Source organism: Candida oxycetoniae (assembly GCF_023343755.2).
Source record: "Candida oxycetoniae strain CBS 10844 chromosome Unknown scaffold77, whole genome shotgun sequence".
NCBI lineage: Eukaryota > Fungi > Ascomycota > Pichiomycetes > Serinales > Debaryomycetaceae > Lodderomyces > Lodderomyces oxycetoniae.
This window is the reverse complement of record NW_026055402.1, coordinates 18,049-34,817: the sequence shown is the minus strand read 5'-3', so window position 1 is coordinate 34,817 and position 16,769 is coordinate 18,049. Positions and strand designations below refer to the sequence as shown.

Here is a 16,769-nt window from a genome sequence, read left to right as displayed (position 1 = left end):
TTGTTGTTGTTGTTGTTGTTGTTGTTGTTGTTGTTGTTGTTGTTGTTGTTGTTGTAGCTGCTGTGGTTGTTGTTGTAGCTGCTGTGGTTGTTGTTGTTGTTGTTGTAGCTGCTGTGGTTGTTGTTGTAGCTGCTGTGGTTGTTGTTGTTGTTGTTGTAGCTGCTGTGGTTGTTGTTGTAGCTGCTGTGGTTGTTGTTGTTGTTGTTGTAGCTGCTGTGGTTGTTGAAATTGCTGCTGTGCATGATCTTCAACTAGGGGCTGTTGTATTGGTGAAAAACTTTGACGTTCAGTGCCGTTATAGCTTTGGGCAGTTCTTGGCTCCAGGAAACATTTTGATTCATCTAAGGGAAGAGTCCACATCAGTTGGTATTGCACGCCTAAGGGGATGGGTAAATTTTGTCCTAAATTATTTCGCAGCTGATTCATTTGGTTCGATGTCATACTCAAATCAGATGCCCCAATAAAAGAGTTGGACGTAACATACTCGTTACTGTAGACTTGAGGTATTATCTCTGCTTGTGTTGACACTTGAAGCAAGCTCTGTGCGTGATTCTGTTGTTGGGGAAGGACTCTATTTTGCTCCACTTGTAGTTTTTGTTGTTGCAGCTGCTGTTGAGAAGAAGCCACCAGTAGTATCGACTGAATATGTGATTGTGTAGAAGGACTTTTACTATTTGAAAGGAACTCCGCCTGTTGGCTTTGCAGATGTCTCAGGTCAAGGTATTGCAATTGTTTTTCATCCTGTATCAGGTTCGTTTGTTCATTGGAGCATGAAGGAGCCAATTGTTGAGTATATGTACCTTCCTTTGCCTGATCTCGATTTCCCATTATAATATTTGAAGAAGAGCACAACATTAATTTGTATAGTAGTTGAAGGTAAAATTTACATCTAGATCAATTGCAAAAATGAGGTTAAAGTTGCAAAAAAAATTCTTTTCTTTAAAAAAAAAAAAAAATGGGTACCATATACGCTTGTTTCCGCTTTAGTTGACTTCGAAGTTGAGTCAGTGGTAATCACTGAACTTTCACAAAGTCGAGAAAAGTGTAAGAAGCGGTTTGAAATTGGGATTGGAAAGGAATTGAAAGCTATAGGAGGCGATTAATTGAGTAAGGCCATTTAATGAGGTCTCTCTTGGTGATTTGTTTCCATAAATATGTTTTGTTTTTTTCTCTCCTTCTCTTTTGCAGTTATTTATCCGATGTGCTTTTCTTCCCTCTCTTTTTTCTATTTCAAATCTCTCTTTAGGGCCAAGTAATGCTCTGTTTAAATGAATGGGTGAAAAAGAAGCCCCCGGTGAACCAAAAAAACTAGGAGAAAAATAAAAAATTGATGAAGATCTATTCAAATTTTTATATATCAACAATTTCTCTTTTCATCCAAGTGCCTTTTCTCTGCAAAGCCTAAGATTGTATGTTTCTGTATATGTAAAAGAGGCTAATTATAACCCTACTCGATTACGCTACATAATTATTTTACATGTACAGACTAATTAGAATTGAAGATTAGTTTTTCGTGGTGAGCATTTTCCACTGATTGAGTAACAGAGAAACGTAATGTGAGTTTAAAAAAAAAAAAAAAAAAAAAGAATAGTGTTAAAACACACAAATAGAATACTAATTAAAGAAAAAGCCCCCCTAAAAAAATAACTCTACTTTCTTGCAAATTAAACATAGCTTTTTGTTCTATGCAGATAATAATGAAAAAGAGAATGAAAAGGGCAGAAAAGATGTACTATCTTGATGAAAAGGAAGAAGAAATAGTGGAATGAACAATAGGAAGGTTTCACTTGTCATATTCAATTAATTGTGAAGTAGAACCAAAAGATTTTTGTGACTATCAACGCTTAATTTTTCTCGTCTATAAATCAAAAAAAATTTCTCTTTTTAAAAGTAGAGCATATAAGAGCATATGTGGCAAACAATGATAAAACCAAATTCTGATGGAACAACATCAACCCAACAAGTTAAATTATTCTATCCCTCCTCTGTTTAAACTCGGTCTTTTTTTTCTCTTAACAAATCAATAGGTCCCAACGTCTTTTTATTGAAGATATATATTTCCTTTCTTTAAATTCTTTTTTCGTTTTTTTACCTTATATTTTCTTCTTTAGCTAAGTAGCCAAATTTTAATTCTTTTTTTGCAGCAATTGATTTTTGTATGAAAAACAAAAAAAAAAGAGCTTGTTGGGGCGAGACCATGCATTAGATACCTCTCGTGAATATCAATTTTTAGAGTGCCTCTAAAATCCGGCTTTTTATAACTTTTATGTAAAATCTGGAGAATGTCTTTCTACGCTCTTCTTTTCTTCTTCTTCTTTTTCTTCTTCTTCCACTGCTGAGAGAATATATTTACCAACTCGTTCTTTGTTTTCTAATAGAGCCAAAAAAAAAAATATGAAAATGCACAAAAGCAAAGTAGCGTATCTGTAATATCAATTTGAAGTCAAACGCAAATGATAGTTTTATTCTTTTTGTTTGTATTGTTTTGTTTTCTTTCTATGGGAGGGGAGGGGAGGAGAGGGGGCGGGGGAAGAAGTTGGGACCTTGCCTGTAAAAATAGAATACTTAACTTTGTAATTGAAAAAGGTACTCCAAAATATAGACAATCTTGTAACCTATCCTTTTATTATTTTTTTTGCTATTCTAGTGTGGATGTGCTTCATGAAGATAGTTTTGTAACGATGGTTATGATATGTTCAAGAATCTGAGAACTGGATAATTAGTGGTAGTAGTTGTGATATAGTTGGCACCAAGTCAAGTAACATCTCACAGAAAATGATTTTTTCTTTTTTACTCTTTTCTCCAACAAAATAACTTTGTGTTTTGATACCTGGTAAAAAAAAAAAGGATCAGTGATTAGCCAACTAATATCACATATGTGTCAATTAAAATTAAAGACTACATTAGTGCCAATTACAAAAATTACATTAGTGCCAATTACAAAAATTAGTGTAATGAATGGTTCAAATGCCATAGAAAACAATGCTAGATCAAGGCCACGAACCATTATCAAACTAAATACGCACACACATGTTTATTAGCAATATTTTAACTAAATATCCCCATCTCTCCATCTCTCCATCACTCTAATTCACTCTTTCCTTTTCCCACCTTATTCTTTGATGCATGACTAATAAGCGTTGCTCTCTGGATATTGTATATTTATGTCTTTTTTCCCTGTTTTCTCTTTCATAAATCTCTTACAGAGTAAAGAAAAAAAGGTTGACGGCTACTTCGGCATATTATTCAAGCCCCCTTTGCTCTCTTCATTCCTGAGAAGAATGAATGAAGATTGCAAATGAACTCAAATTTTGATTACTGACTAGATCCTGTTGCTTTTACTGATAAGGAAAGCCCATTGCTGCAATTAAGAATGATTTCCCTTAAAGTATATACACATCTTTAGATTTCTTTCAAGAGTTAACTATCAACCCGATAGCCTATGGTATTGTTAGAATATGGCAGGTAATCGATCAATGAGAAAAAAAACAAAAAAACGCAGGGCTTGATTACTGTCAGAGCGGTATCGCATTCATAATATGAAAAGATTGTTCATATGTTCTTCTGTTCTTGATAAGAAAAGAGGGGGAGGGGGTGCCAAATATATTTTGCGATGCAATCCAACACAAACGTTCCCAAACTGTAACTACTTCGTTTCAACATATGTAGATATAGAGGCAAATTCTTGCATGCCGACCCGCCTTATGTATATACACAAGCATGCAAAAGAATATGGAAAGAGAATGTCAGATAATAAAATCCATGACTGTTGATTTGTTTTCACTTGTCCTATTCTTTTGTGTAGTAAAATAATAAAAGGAAATTGGGGACACATGATGGGTAAACCAAACCTACCTTTCTTTTTGAGTAAAAGAACAATAGTTATGAAAAGCGACCAATCCTGGACAAGGAAAAAAAAAAAAAAAAAAACCATTAGGGGAGAGATGCGGGAGGAAAAGCCTTGGATACGATAAGGTCATTTTATTGTTTCAGGTTGAAAATAAATTTGATTATTGTTAAATAAATGTAGAGATGCTGGACTCATAATCTTGGATACAATATGTCTTTATTTGATAATATTTATGGACCTATCCCATCCATTGATTGTTTCATTCTATTTTAAGAAGAAAGACCAATCAATACTTATATTTTGTATATACATTTGTATTTTTGGTAAACAATAGTTGCACATTAATGAAATAGCGAAAAATAAAAATACGAAAAACTGAAAAAAAAAAAGTTAAGAAAATAGGATTTATTTGTCCTATTTTAAAAACATGTTCTTTGCTGCCTCAAAATGTCATTTTAGTAATATGCTTGAGCTAATACAATTTGTTTTGAGATACATGATAAAAATATTCTTACAAAATTCTCTTTTTTCCCTTTATAAAGCCTACAAAATGGTTGAATAGTGTTTAACTTGCTTTATTTGAGAGTTAGCATTCAAATACATATTCAACAAGTCAGAAAAAAAAAGTGAAGAAAGCTTTGTTTTCTCTTGTCTTCTACCACACTCTCACATATGTTTGAAGAATAATCACAGAGGTTGTGTACGCAAACCGCAAGAATATAAACTATCATTGGGAAACATATCAAAAGCAGATGTGGCGTAAAAAAAGAGTCTTTCACTAGTGAGAGAACTTTTCAATATGTCTAGCTTTTACCAATTGATTCCAATTTGAATTTGTTTCTAGACAAACTTTTCCATTTTTGCTAAACAATGCTACTTTACACCATGATTTACTTCATGAGTAAAAAAAAAGTCAGGTCTTTTTACATCTTTTTTGTTTCACCCAACCCTACTTCCCCTCCCCATGTCAATCATCTGCTCTATGTTTGTTGCGATACAACTTTAACGGTTTGCAAAATCCCTTTGATGACTAACCAATGTATTTTTTTTTTTACTAGCCATTCTTTGTCGTCTAACCTGGAATACATCTTATCTGGTAGAAAGTATGTTACATACATTAAAGTACACCTGGTCCATATCGGATTTAGGACTTAGTCAGGACAAACAATCTTACAGAAGACGGAGGATAGTCCTGTAATAGCATAATTTGGCTACTAGAAGGAAAACTTTTAATCTTTTCTTACTAATTCTCTCTAAAAGAACATCTCCTTTTTATTTTCCTCCTTTTTATTATCCTCCTTTTTATTATCCTCCTTTTTATTATCCTCCTTTTAATTATCCTCCTTTTAATTATCCTCCTTTTTTTTATTCAGATGAACTCACCTAGTCTTAAAAATAAACTCTTTATTTTTCCTTGTCCAAGGGTATATGTGGAAAATGGAGGTGAAATTTGTTTAGTGTACTAGTGGGCGCACCAAACCCCATGTTGATTGATTTAAATCCTAGATCATGCAAAATATGATACACACACCGCTATTAGATTTGGATGCATATTTGAAACATGAGATTGGCGTGCGCCTTCTATGAATACTTAACCGTATCTATCCTATACACTAGATTATGGAAAAGATATATTTCAAAGTAATAGGTCTGTTCAGATATTGTCTCAAACACACTACCTAAAAATTTAGCTCTTGTTTTTACTTTCTGCAAAGAAAAACCAAAACAGAAAAATATCTTGTATAATTTTTTTATTTTTTTAAATAAATAATGCTAGACTAAATATGAGTGAGCCAATTAGCTAGTAATTCTGAGACGACAATACAACATAGAAAGGAATACAACATAGAAAACAATTTATACAATAGCGAATCATTTTTTATGGGAATAAGCTGAACTCAAAATAACTCAAAAAGTTTGCTCATCGAAAATTGTCCAAGTGGGCTAATTTAGTATGATAAGCAAGCACAGTCACGATAGTAGTTTTTTATTCTAATGCCCGCAAATACTGGACAAAAACGTAATGATTATTATATATTACGATATCTATAAAACCGTACTACTTTGATGTCTTTTAATGCATCATCAAGCAATCTTTTTCTCAACACTTTACTCAACACTAGTCATTTCTTTTGTAATCTATACCTAGATACACTGATAGTTCCCTTTATCCCCCCCCCCTCCCCCTTCACAACCATGTAAGAAAATCGTATCATTAGCGATATGAAAAAGAAAGAAAGAAAATAAATGAAGCGTTAGAATCCACTACCGTCAATATCTAAACACCGCTTAGCCACTAAAGATCTCTGGAAGCACGCCAAATAGGGAAGCTTGAACAAAATTCATTATCCAATAGCAAGCTCGTCCTTCTTTTTAACAAGTCATCCTTCTCTTGAAACAAGCCATCCTTCTCTTAAAACAAGCCTTCTTTTTCCTTGAGCAAGCTCTCTTTCTTTATATTGACGGTGACTACACTATTGTTAGCTTTTTTTTTTTTTATCTTGCCTATAACAACAACCCCAGCCCACGCATAAACACGTAAGCCTACAGGTACACGTAAGTGAGCACCAGCGCCATTTTTTTTATTTTTTTTAGTTAAGAAAGTTTTGAGAAGGTAACCAGCATCGTCAAGAATGGTGCTAAAAAAAAATAATAATAAATAAGGTTGCAAAGTATTACACAAAACGCGATTAAAAAATTAACAAGGCTATTTTTTATTACCAATACAATACAACTAAAGTTTATAGATCACCCAATCCAAGAAAACAAAGCTTAAAACTTTTGGATGAAACGATATCAACACAATCCTCCTTTTATTAGCTAATTAATCACCACATGAATTGCACCACAAAATGGCTGTGTTTTTTTTTTGGTTTTTTTGGTTTTTATTTCAACCCTTCTGTTCATCTTTTTTTCACTTTTTTCTTCCTTCCAAAGATCAACGTCAAAAGAACAGCTTACTAACTCACCTCAAGTCATTCCTTTATATCAAATACTTACAGATAAGTTAATAACTGCTATCAGCTATCCAAACTATTACTACTACTAGTATTTCTATTATTATTACTACTTTCATTACTATTACTATCGCAGTTCAAGCGAAAAAGACAAATGAAGTTTACTCAAGCTACTATATTGGCTTTTGCCGCATTGGCAATTGCTATTCCAGCAAGTAACAACAAAATGAAGAAGAACTTGGCCAAGAGAGAACTGGATTGTGACGAGCCAGTTTTCCATGGTCATCATAAACACAAAAGAGCCGTTGTCTACGACTATGCTTATGTTACTGTTACTGTTGATGCAAAGGGAAATCCAGTTACTACCCTCGAGCCAGTTGCCTCGCCTCTATCCACTTCCAATGCTCAAAATCCAGATACCTCAATTTACGTTTCTTCAACCACTACTATCGTTCAAAATGATTCATTAACTTCTAATGAACCTTCAGCTATACCTTTACCACAAAGTTCCGATTCTCCTTCTGCTTCTCCTTCTGCTTCTCCTTCAGAACCACCCTCAAGTGGTGGGTCTAATGGTATTTATGGAGACTTGAAAAATTTCCAAAAACCAACAAAGGAGTTCCCAGATGGTGTTTATTCATGTGACACCTTCCCTGTTGGACAAGGTGTTATTGCCTTGGACCAATTAGGATTCGGTGGATGGTCAGGTATTTACAATACTGATACTTCTACTGGAGGTACCTGTAGAGAAGGCTCGTACTGTTCTTACGCTTGTCAAACCGGTATGTCAAAGACACAATGGCCAGATGATCAACCTGCAAATGGTGTTTCAGTTGGTGGTTTATTATGTAAGAATGGTAAATTGTACAAGACCAACTCAAGATCAAAGTACCTTTGTGAGTGGGGTGTCGACATGGCAGATGTCGTCAGTGAATTAAGTCAAAGCGTTGCTATTTGTAGAACTGATTACCCAGGCACTGAAAATATGGTTATTCCAACAGTTGTTGAGCCAGGCAAATCATCAGTTCTCACCGTTGTTGACCAAGGTACTTACTATACTTGGAGAGGCGGTGCTACCTCTGCTCAATACTACGTCAACAATGCCGGTGTTTCGTATGAAGATGGATGTTTGTGGGGAACACCAGGCTCAGGTGTTGGAAACTGGGCTCCTTTGAACTTTGGAGCAGGTTATGCCAATAACATTGCTTACTTGTCCTTGATCCCCAACCCTAACAACCGTGATCCATTAAACTTTAATGTCAAGATTGTTGCTGCTACTGATGTTCCTTCATCAGTCAGTGGATCTTGTGTTTACGAAAATGGACGTTACAACGGTTATGGTGTTGATGGATGTACTGTGGGTGTAACTAAAGGAAAAGGTGTGTACGTGTTATATAATTAGGTAGACTCTTTTCAAAGATACTAAAATGAAGATTTTTTGTTAAACATTGACCCATTTTCGACACCTCCTTTAACGACACTATTGAGCGGAGTGAGATAGTGGAGCAACACTCAGTAGCTTGTTAATCCATTTTCGACACCTCCTTTAACGACACTATTGAGCGGAGCGAGATAGTGGAGCAACACTCAGTAGCTTGTTAATCCATTTTCGACACATTCTCTTTAGTGTGATATTTTCGGCACCTCCTCTCTACTAGGATAAAACTTTTGAATTTAACAGTATTTATTAAAAGTGTAGTATACTCGAAAACATACTTACAAGAGTTATGCATTACTAGTGGCGGTTACCATTATTTAGATTCCTCATTACTTGCTCCTTCTCCTTTCTTCAATAATGCTTCAATTTTTGATGCGATACTACTTGGTTTAGCAAAGGAGTTGAATCTTTCAACAACATGGCCATCTTGATCGATTAAAAACTTTTCAAAGTTCCATTTAATCCTAGTTAAACCTAAAAATCCAGATTTTTGACTCTTCAACCATTGATAAACAGGATCTGCATTGTCTCCGTTTACATTAATTTTACCCAAAACAGGGAAAGTTACACCATAATTTAATTTACAAAATTCACCAATTTGTTCGTTAGATCCTGGTTCCTGATTACCAAATTGATTACATGGGAAACCTATAATTTGGACTGGTTGATCTGCAAATTTTTTATTCAACTCTTCCAAACCCTCATATTGAGGTGTAAAACCACATTTAGAAGCAACATTGACAATCAAAACAACTTTACCTTTCAATTGAGAGAATGGGAAATCTTCTCCCTTTGAATCCTTTGGTGTTAAGTCATAGAAAGAAGACATTACTTAATCCGATTACTTAATTAGGAAATATAATTGAATTGAAGGGGGGGGGAAAAAAAAAATTACAAGTAACAGTTTCTTTTAAAGAATTTCTTCAAGAGAGAACTGATTGAATTGCTGGTATTTATATAAAATTGATCCAACTATTAATGTATAGTCATTTTTTGCAATGAAAAACTTTGATTAGTTAAGGAGCAAAAATAAAAAAAAAAGAAAAGGACAAGTGAATATAGCCGCACACTTGACATTAATATACGCATATGAAATCAGAACTATTTTAATGGGGAAAAGTTACAGGGGCAACTCAATCTATCGAGGGAGCCGAAATAGTGGAACACACTGACTACACCTATACACTACACCTATACACTACATCTAAGCACTACACCTCTACACTACACCTCTACACTACACCTAATACTACACCTCTACATTCTAACGTCTACACCTCACTACCTAATACTAATACACTTCTACTCAACTACAATTCAAATTCGGCGCATTCTTCATTCTAGCAATTCAAAGTACTATCGAGCGGAGCGAGATACTCTGAATTGGAAACCTCTAGCAAAGTGTCCTTTTTTCTACCTTTACCTTTTCTTTACCTTTACCTTTTCTTTCCCCCCTCCATTTGTTTCTCTTTGGCTCTTTATTCTACTATACTAGAGGTATAAAAACAGATCTCGCTTGGCTCTATAGTGACCCCTGAATGCTGGTATGATTGCATCCTTACACACGGATTTGACTTATACAACGTCTTGTTTTGAAAAATCTTATTTCGATGGGTCTCGCTTCGCTCGATAGTGTGGGTGACAGCTAGTGTCGATAGCAGCTAGTGTTGCTCCACTATCTCGCTTCGCTCGATAGTGTCGGCTTTTATTTATACAAATTCTACTACATAATATTGTTGCTTCCCAATTCTCATCAACATCAATTTTTCATCAATCAAATGGTGGGTCTTATCAAACAATACTACATCGTCTGGATCTTCAAATTGATTTCTATCCAATCCCAAGTATACACCACCAGATCTAATCAACGTCTTTACTTCCCTCCTTGACTTGCCTGTAATTTCAGCAATTAATGTGCTCATCTTTATATCGTTGCATCTTGCCAAGGGAAACTTGTATAAAATACCCGATCTCTTAAAGTTCTCAATCATTTTGTCTGCATCGATATCGTCACTAAATGGTTGGTCCGGTGTTGGGAATAAAAATCCAGTTATATATGCCATTTCATCTCCCACGCCAACTCCATGTATCAAATCAACAACCTCTCTCGCCAAAACTCTCTGCGCAATGCGTAAGCCGGAATCAGCAAGATGTCGAGGCATCAATTCTCCTTCTATAACATTTAAGGGTAATAAGGTGAAAACCTTTAATAGTTTCTCAACCATGTCATCCGATACATTGATAAAATACTGATACATCTGATATGCACTGGTCAACTGTGCATCAATGAAAATGGCATTGCCTGCAGATTTACCAAACTTGTCACCAGAAGGTGTTGTTAAAAGAGGAACCGTGATCCCATAAGCCTCCCTACTATTGTTGTCATCCTCTTGTTTTTTCAACCTCGAAATAATATCAATTCCAGCGGTGATATTACCCCATTGGTCGTTACCACCTACTTGAATATCAACATTCTCGGTTTTATGCAAATGGTAAAAGTCATACGCTTGTAGTATTTGATACGTAAACTCATTAAACCCAATACCACCACCACTCTCTAATCGTGACAGTATTGAATCTCTTGCCAACATAGCATTTACACGGATATGTTTACCATAAGTTGCCAAAAAATTCAACATTTTTATATCCTTCCACCAGGCCTCATTATTGACACTAAAGGTTGTACCAATATTATTCTCATTCATTGGGAATTGCCTCGACTTGGCATATTCTATCCCATTCGACAAAAAGGTTGTTATTTGGCTTTCAATACGCGAAACGTTGCTCACAACATCGCTTATATTCAAGTTGGTCCTCTCAGAACTTCTTCCACTTGGATCTCCTACTTGCCCAGTTGCACCACCCACTAGTCCAAAAACATCATTTCCGCACATCTTAAAGTGTAGTAGTACCATGAGTGGAAGAAGATTACCCAAGTGTAAGCTCTGTGCAGTTGGGTCAGCACCGCAGTACAACCTAAACTTGTGATTATTCTTACGCTTTGTGATGTCAAACAATTTATCATCCGTTAACGACTCAATGAGATGTCTAGATTGTAAGTAACTAACTAATGAAGTCTCGGGATTTGTTTCAGGTGTAACATCTTTATCTTGCGTTAGCTCGTATACTGTTGGAATTATTGTCACGGGATCCCTCGCCATTGGTTTCATACTAGTGGAGTTGAGCCTTGCAAAGCAAAGCCATTGAACTCTTCCCAAATAGCGGGCCATTGCAATATGAATAATGGGATTATTACTATTTGAAATTTTTCACTCTATTCATGTAATATCTTTTTTCTTCTCTTACTTATATATATGTATTTTTTTTTTTTTGCATCTTATTTAATGGCATCTCTATAACATCATCATGAAATTGGAAGATAGCCGTTCCAATGAAGGTGTATCGAGGAAGAGGAAAAGAAAAAGAAATAAGACGGGTGGCGAAGAAACAAACGGAAATGTTTTAGATAAGGAAAAAGAGGTAGAGTTGGTGAAATCTAGGAGAAACAAGCAAATTAAATTTAGCGATGATGTTGATGTTGATGTTGATGATGTTGCTGGTGCTGGTGATGGTGCTGGTGATGGTGATGGTGAGACGAAAGCGGTAGCGGAGCCAGATAGTTGCGACACAACTACTGACAAAAATGTTATAGTTGCCAAATTTCAAAAAGTATATCTGAATCTGAGTTCATTTGCAAAAAACCGGCATCATCATCAGAAGAAGAAGCCGTTTAAGATTGTCAAATATACCGAGGAATCAGAAGAATCTGACTCTGATGCAAATAACAAGTTCGATTTCCAACAAAGCAACTTGCAATTACTGGAAAGAGCCGCATCTCTACTCACCATACGACAGAAACTTCCCATTTTCCAACATAAAGACGAAATTATGAAATTCATTCTGCAAAATCAAGTAACGATAATTGTTGGTGAGACGGGTTCAGGAAAATCAACCCAAGTGCCCCAGTTCCTCATACCTAAGAATTCTAAAACTATCGCTGTCACGCAACCAAGAAGAGTTGCTGCAGCTTCGTTGGCTGCAAGAGTAAGCGATGAATATGGATGCAAGTTGGGTTCGGAGGTGGGGTACCAGGTCAGATTCACCAACGTGAGTAATGACAAAACTAAGTTGAAATACCTTACTGACGGTATGCTATTACGAGAGATAATGCTAGACCGTGACTTGAATAGATATACTACTATAATTATAGATGAAGCTCATGAAAGAACTATTTTAACTGATTTAATTATGGGATTTCTAAAGTCATTAGTATTGTCAGGGAGGCGCAAAGACTTGAAAATTGTCATAATGTCTGCCACTTTAGATGCAGAGCTTTTCAGCAATTTCTTTTCCGATGCACCAATCCTATACGTGGAAGGGAAAATGTTCCCTGTAACACAGATGTATATAAATAGCGAAGGCGTTGAAGACGTCGTGGATTGTATGATACGATCGATCATTAAAGTGAATTTGACTGAACCAGAAGGTGATATCCTATGTTTCTTAGCGGGGCAAGAGGAAATTGACAATTGTGTAAAGACATTAGACCAGATTGCGCCTCAGCTCCCACGAGAAGCGCCCTTGATTGTTGCTTTGCCCTTGTATGCGGCATTATCACCTAGCCATCAACTGAGAGTTTTTGCAAATCTTCCAAAGGGACGAAGAAAAGTGATTCTCGCTACGAATATTGCAGAAACTTCCATCACTGTTCCTGGTGTAAAATATGTAATCGATTCGGGATTGCGCAAGGTTAAACTATGGAAGCACGCTTTGGGATTGTCTACGTTGCTAACGACTCCAATCTCACAAGCTTCAGCAAAACAGAGGGCAGGTAGAGCAGGAAGAGAAAGCGCGGGGAAAGTGTTTCGGTTGTATAAAGAGTCAGAATATCAAAAACTTCCCAAACAGCAGGAGTCAGAAATACAGAGAAACGATATAATTTTACCAGTACTAACATTGAAAAAAATGGGTATAGATGACTTGTTGAATTGGACTTGGTTGGAAAACCCAGGACAAGAATCTATCTTGAGTGCTTTGAATACTTTATACACTCTAGGTGCATTGAGTGATGTTGGAAAGATTACCACTTTGGGGTTGAAAATGAGTGTTTTGCCGTTGCCCCCACAATTGTCGGTAGTAATGATAACTGCTTTTGAGATGGGCTGTATATCAGCCGTAATAGACATTGTTTCTTGTCTTTCTGTGGACAATTTAATTCTCAACGTTACTGGTGAGGCTAGGGATGAGATGAATTTCAAAAGAAGATCATACTGCCCCAAGGGAAATACTTATGGAGACTTGATTGCACTATATGAACTCTTTAAAAATTATAAATCTCTAGGAAAGGAATGGTGTCAAGAGTTGATGCTCAATTACAAAGGGTTTAGAAACGTAGAAAAGATCAAAAGCCAACTTGAAGAGTATATGCTTGCCATGATCAAGCAGGATGAATTATTATCGAATGAAGATAAAGACAAGAGATTAACATCATTAAGAGCGCAACTAGATGATGATGATGATGATGATGATGATGGTGGTGGTGGTGATAGAGAAGAGAAACTATTGGATGTAACAGCAATATTGAAGTCGTTCCTTAAAGGTTTCATTACAAATACTGCAGTGGGTATGCCTGATAGATCCTTTAGGACTCTCAATACTGGACAACTAATCAGCATTCACCCTTCATCCCTCTTATTTGGCAAGCCAAACTTAGATGCTATCATGTACATTGAGTATGTGTTTACTACCAAAAGTTACGCACGTAACTGTTCGGCCATCGAGTTATCATGGATACAAGAAGTTGCTCCACATGTTATCAGTGGTAACAAAATTAGTATTAATGAAGAATAAATATAGATGTTCAATTGTTTTATTTTTTTCAATACTCACATACGCTCTTAATTGCACTAACAACTTTATCAAACACTTTGTTATTACCTGCTATCACTCCTATCGAGGGTAATTGTCTCCCCTTTCCAAAGTCCAATGGTTCTCCATATACATCTCCGACTTTCCCTCCTGCCTCAGAAACTAAAATGTTTCCTGCAGCATGGTCCCATATTTTTTCTCTATAGGTGTTGTTTATAGGTAACCTCAAATATATATCGGCTTGCCCGCTTGCGAGGACGCAATACTTTACCTGTGAGTCTAAATTTATGGTTTGTTCAACAACTGTTTGTGGATTGAAACCAATTTTTGCCTTGATATTTGCTTGTGTGGAGTGGGATGAGTGTCCCTTTTCAACGCCTTCTACAACTTTCAACTCATCTGGACTGTCACGTTGAGTCATTTCGATCTTTTCCTGCTTCTCTAAGCTCTCAAATCCCGGTGTAAACAAGGGTGAATAAAAGGAGCCGATATTTTTAATGGAGGAATATAATCCGCCCACAGGTCCAAAATGCTTGGTGTTTGACTCGATATGCTTTGGTAAATTTGGACATCCAATGACTCCAAGAACAACTTTTCCATCCTCAACCAAAGCTAGACATACGGCAAACTGGTCACCTCTTAAGAAACCCTTTGTTCCGTCGATAGGGTCCAATGCCCAGAACCGTCCCTTTGAACCTCCCTTGGAGTTTCCCAAATCAATGCTTTCCAAAACAGATTCTAAATCCTTCAAGTGTCCAATTGCGTTATCATAATCACTCGTTTCCAATTGAGCCTTTTCGATCAACTCGAATACTTGCTTGGCCAACTTTCCATTTTCTTTCAAATCGCGAGAATCCTCCTCGCCAACAATTTCATCATGGGGGAAGTTTACATATAAAGCATGGTTTATTATGGCCTGACTTGCAAAATCCCCGATAGTCACTGGAGAGCTGTCTTCTTTAGTCAAAGTTCCTAATCTCGCCTGGGAGATAGAATCACTCAATTGCTTTGTCAAGACTGAAGCTCTTTTCACTGCTAATGTAGCAACTTCAAGCTCCCTTGAATATTTATGAATTCCCGACATTTGAACTGGAAATGAGACTTTTCTAACTAGTCTATATATACTTACTGAACAGAAAAGGACAAGAAGGGATACAACAAGTTGTCCTTTCTTCATCACCTTTTTTACTCCTCTACTTATTGGAAAAAGTGAAAAATTATTGCTACTAAGCGGTTAAATAGTATTATATAAGCAGAATGTAGTGGATTATGTAACGATAAGCCGCATTATTTTTTTTTTATCTTTTCGGGAAAATAAGAAAATGAAGAAGGGGAAGAGTAAGGCCATGCTTTCTAGGAGGACATTCACGACTTTATCCATTCATATTCCAGTAGGATAAAGCTTTATATTTACCTTGGTGGAAAGAATATTGTTTTATTTTCCTTTTTTTTTTGTGTGTTGCAGGTGGAGTGATTTTTTCTTGCTATGTATAAGGCTTTGTTAGCTTTACTTACACTATGCTTTATATGCTGGATAATACAACTACTACCAGTTATTTCGGTACCTTTGACGTCGCCAAGTGCCAATATCTATTTGTCGAGTTTTAGCAACTACACTTTTGGCGTTTTTGGAATATGCGACGAGCGGACTGATATGTGCAGTGACCCCAAGATAGGGTACCCTTCGACAAATAGTAGTTTTTACACTTTTATTGATAGCGAGAGTTTTGGACAAGGTGGTGCGGTGCTACCTTCAAATGTACAATACACCATCTCAAAATTATTGGTTGTGCATGTTGTTGGATTCTGTTTTTCAAGCTTATTGTTAGTTGTCATTTTTTGGTTGTTTGTATTAGAAAGCGTTGATCGCTGGAGGTTTAACAAAAGGATGACAAAGTATGAGAATGCCCAACGTCTACGGAAAGAAGCGCATGAATTTGACAATGCTGATGAAGTCTTTAACGGCAATAACGGTAATGTCAATAACAACATTAACAGCAATGAAAACAGCAATGAAAACAGCAATGAAAACAGCAAAGATAGCAATAGCAATAGCAACGACGATAACGACGATAACGCCAAAGACATTGAGAATGAAGATGCCCCTTCAAGGAAGAAACGAGATTTAACACCGTACATGAACATGATGTTGATATTAACAATTTTCTCCGTCCTAACCACCCTTTTGGCATTCTTAATTGATATACTACTTTTCACTCCAAATCTTACCTACCTTGGGTGGATTCAATTGATACCAATTGTTTCAATGGCATTAACAACCTCCATGCTTTGCTTCATAAAAAGATCAATATCCAACAGGAAATTCTTTGAAAGCTACGACAACCAGTACGACAATGATGAAATGAAGCTATTGAGGAAACGCGGTGTAGACCATTCCTGGAATGACGATTCCAGTGATGACGGATTTGTCGTTTATACAGATGGTTTCTATACTAGAAAAGAAGGAGACGTGAGCCATGAAAGAATTTTTTCAGCAAACTTCCCGGGTAGCCGAGAGGCACAGAGAAATGCCCATACTCATGAAGATAGTAGTTATGTGTCTTCCGTTGATTCCAATCCCTTTTCAATGGAAATGGAAAACTTACGATGAGTGAGAAAAATCAACAACAACGACAACAACAACAATCTTATATTC

The 16,769-nt window shown here is 36.2% G+C and overlaps 7 protein-coding genes across 7 annotated transcripts; 3 read left to right on the top strand and 4 right to left on the bottom strand. All coding sequences in view use genetic code 12, as the record gives it.

The window, feature by feature from the left end:
• KGF56_002025 (uncharacterized protein) lies at window positions 1-855 on the bottom strand (the record flags this gene model as incomplete). The annotated part of the gene is made up of 1 exon (XM_049323210.1): window positions 1-855. A coding segment is annotated over one exon (855 nt), but the record flags the coding sequence as incomplete, so codon positions are not given.
• Window positions 856-6,961: 6,106 nt separating this feature from the next.
• SUN41 (putative glucosidase) lies at window positions 6,962-8,209 on the top strand (the record flags this gene model as incomplete). The annotated part of the gene is made up of 1 exon (XM_049323209.1): window positions 6,962-8,209. One exon carries the CDS (start codon window positions 6,962-6,964, stop codon window positions 8,207-8,209), a length of 1,248 nt encoding a protein of 415 aa, XP_049180931.1.
• A 349-nt stretch (window positions 8,210-8,558) lies between these two features.
• KGF56_002023 (glutathione peroxidase) lies at window positions 8,559-9,074 on the bottom strand (the record flags this gene model as incomplete). Its single annotated transcript, XM_049323207.1, has 1 exon — window positions 8,559-9,074. The coding sequence occupies one exon, from the start codon at window positions 9,072-9,074 to the stop codon at window positions 8,559-8,561; it is 516 nt and encodes a 171-aa protein (XP_049180930.1).
• Window positions 9,075-9,954: 880 nt separating this feature from the next.
• On the bottom strand, window positions 9,955-11,475 carry KGF56_002022 (tyrosine--tRNA ligase; the record flags this gene model as incomplete). Its single annotated transcript, XM_049323206.1, has 1 exon — window positions 9,955-11,475. The coding sequence occupies one exon, from the start codon at window positions 11,473-11,475 to the stop codon at window positions 9,955-9,957; it is 1,521 nt and encodes a 506-aa protein (XP_049180929.1).
• A 136-nt stretch (window positions 11,476-11,611) lies between these two features.
• Window positions 11,612-14,095, top strand: KGF56_002021 (RNA helicase; the record flags this gene model as incomplete). Its single annotated transcript, XM_049323205.1, has 1 exon — window positions 11,612-14,095. The coding sequence occupies one exon, from the start codon at window positions 11,612-11,614 to the stop codon at window positions 14,093-14,095; it is 2,484 nt and encodes an 827-aa protein (XP_049180928.1).
• A 28-nt stretch (window positions 14,096-14,123) lies between these two features.
• Window positions 14,124-15,197, bottom strand: HAL22 (Hal22p; the record flags this gene model as incomplete). The annotated part of the gene is made up of 1 exon (XM_049323204.1): window positions 14,124-15,197. The coding sequence occupies one exon, from the start codon at window positions 15,195-15,197 to the stop codon at window positions 14,124-14,126; it is 1,074 nt and encodes a 357-aa protein (XP_049180927.1).
• Window positions 15,198-15,640: 443 nt separating this feature from the next.
• Window positions 15,641-16,724, top strand: RIM9 (Rim9p; the record flags this gene model as incomplete). Its single annotated transcript, XM_049323203.1, has 3 exons — window positions 15,641-15,693; window positions 15,776-15,911; window positions 16,011-16,724. 3 exons carry the CDS (start codon window positions 15,641-15,643, stop codon window positions 16,722-16,724), a joined length of 903 nt encoding a protein of 300 aa, XP_049180926.1.
• Window positions 16,725-16,769: the final 45 nt, after the last annotated feature.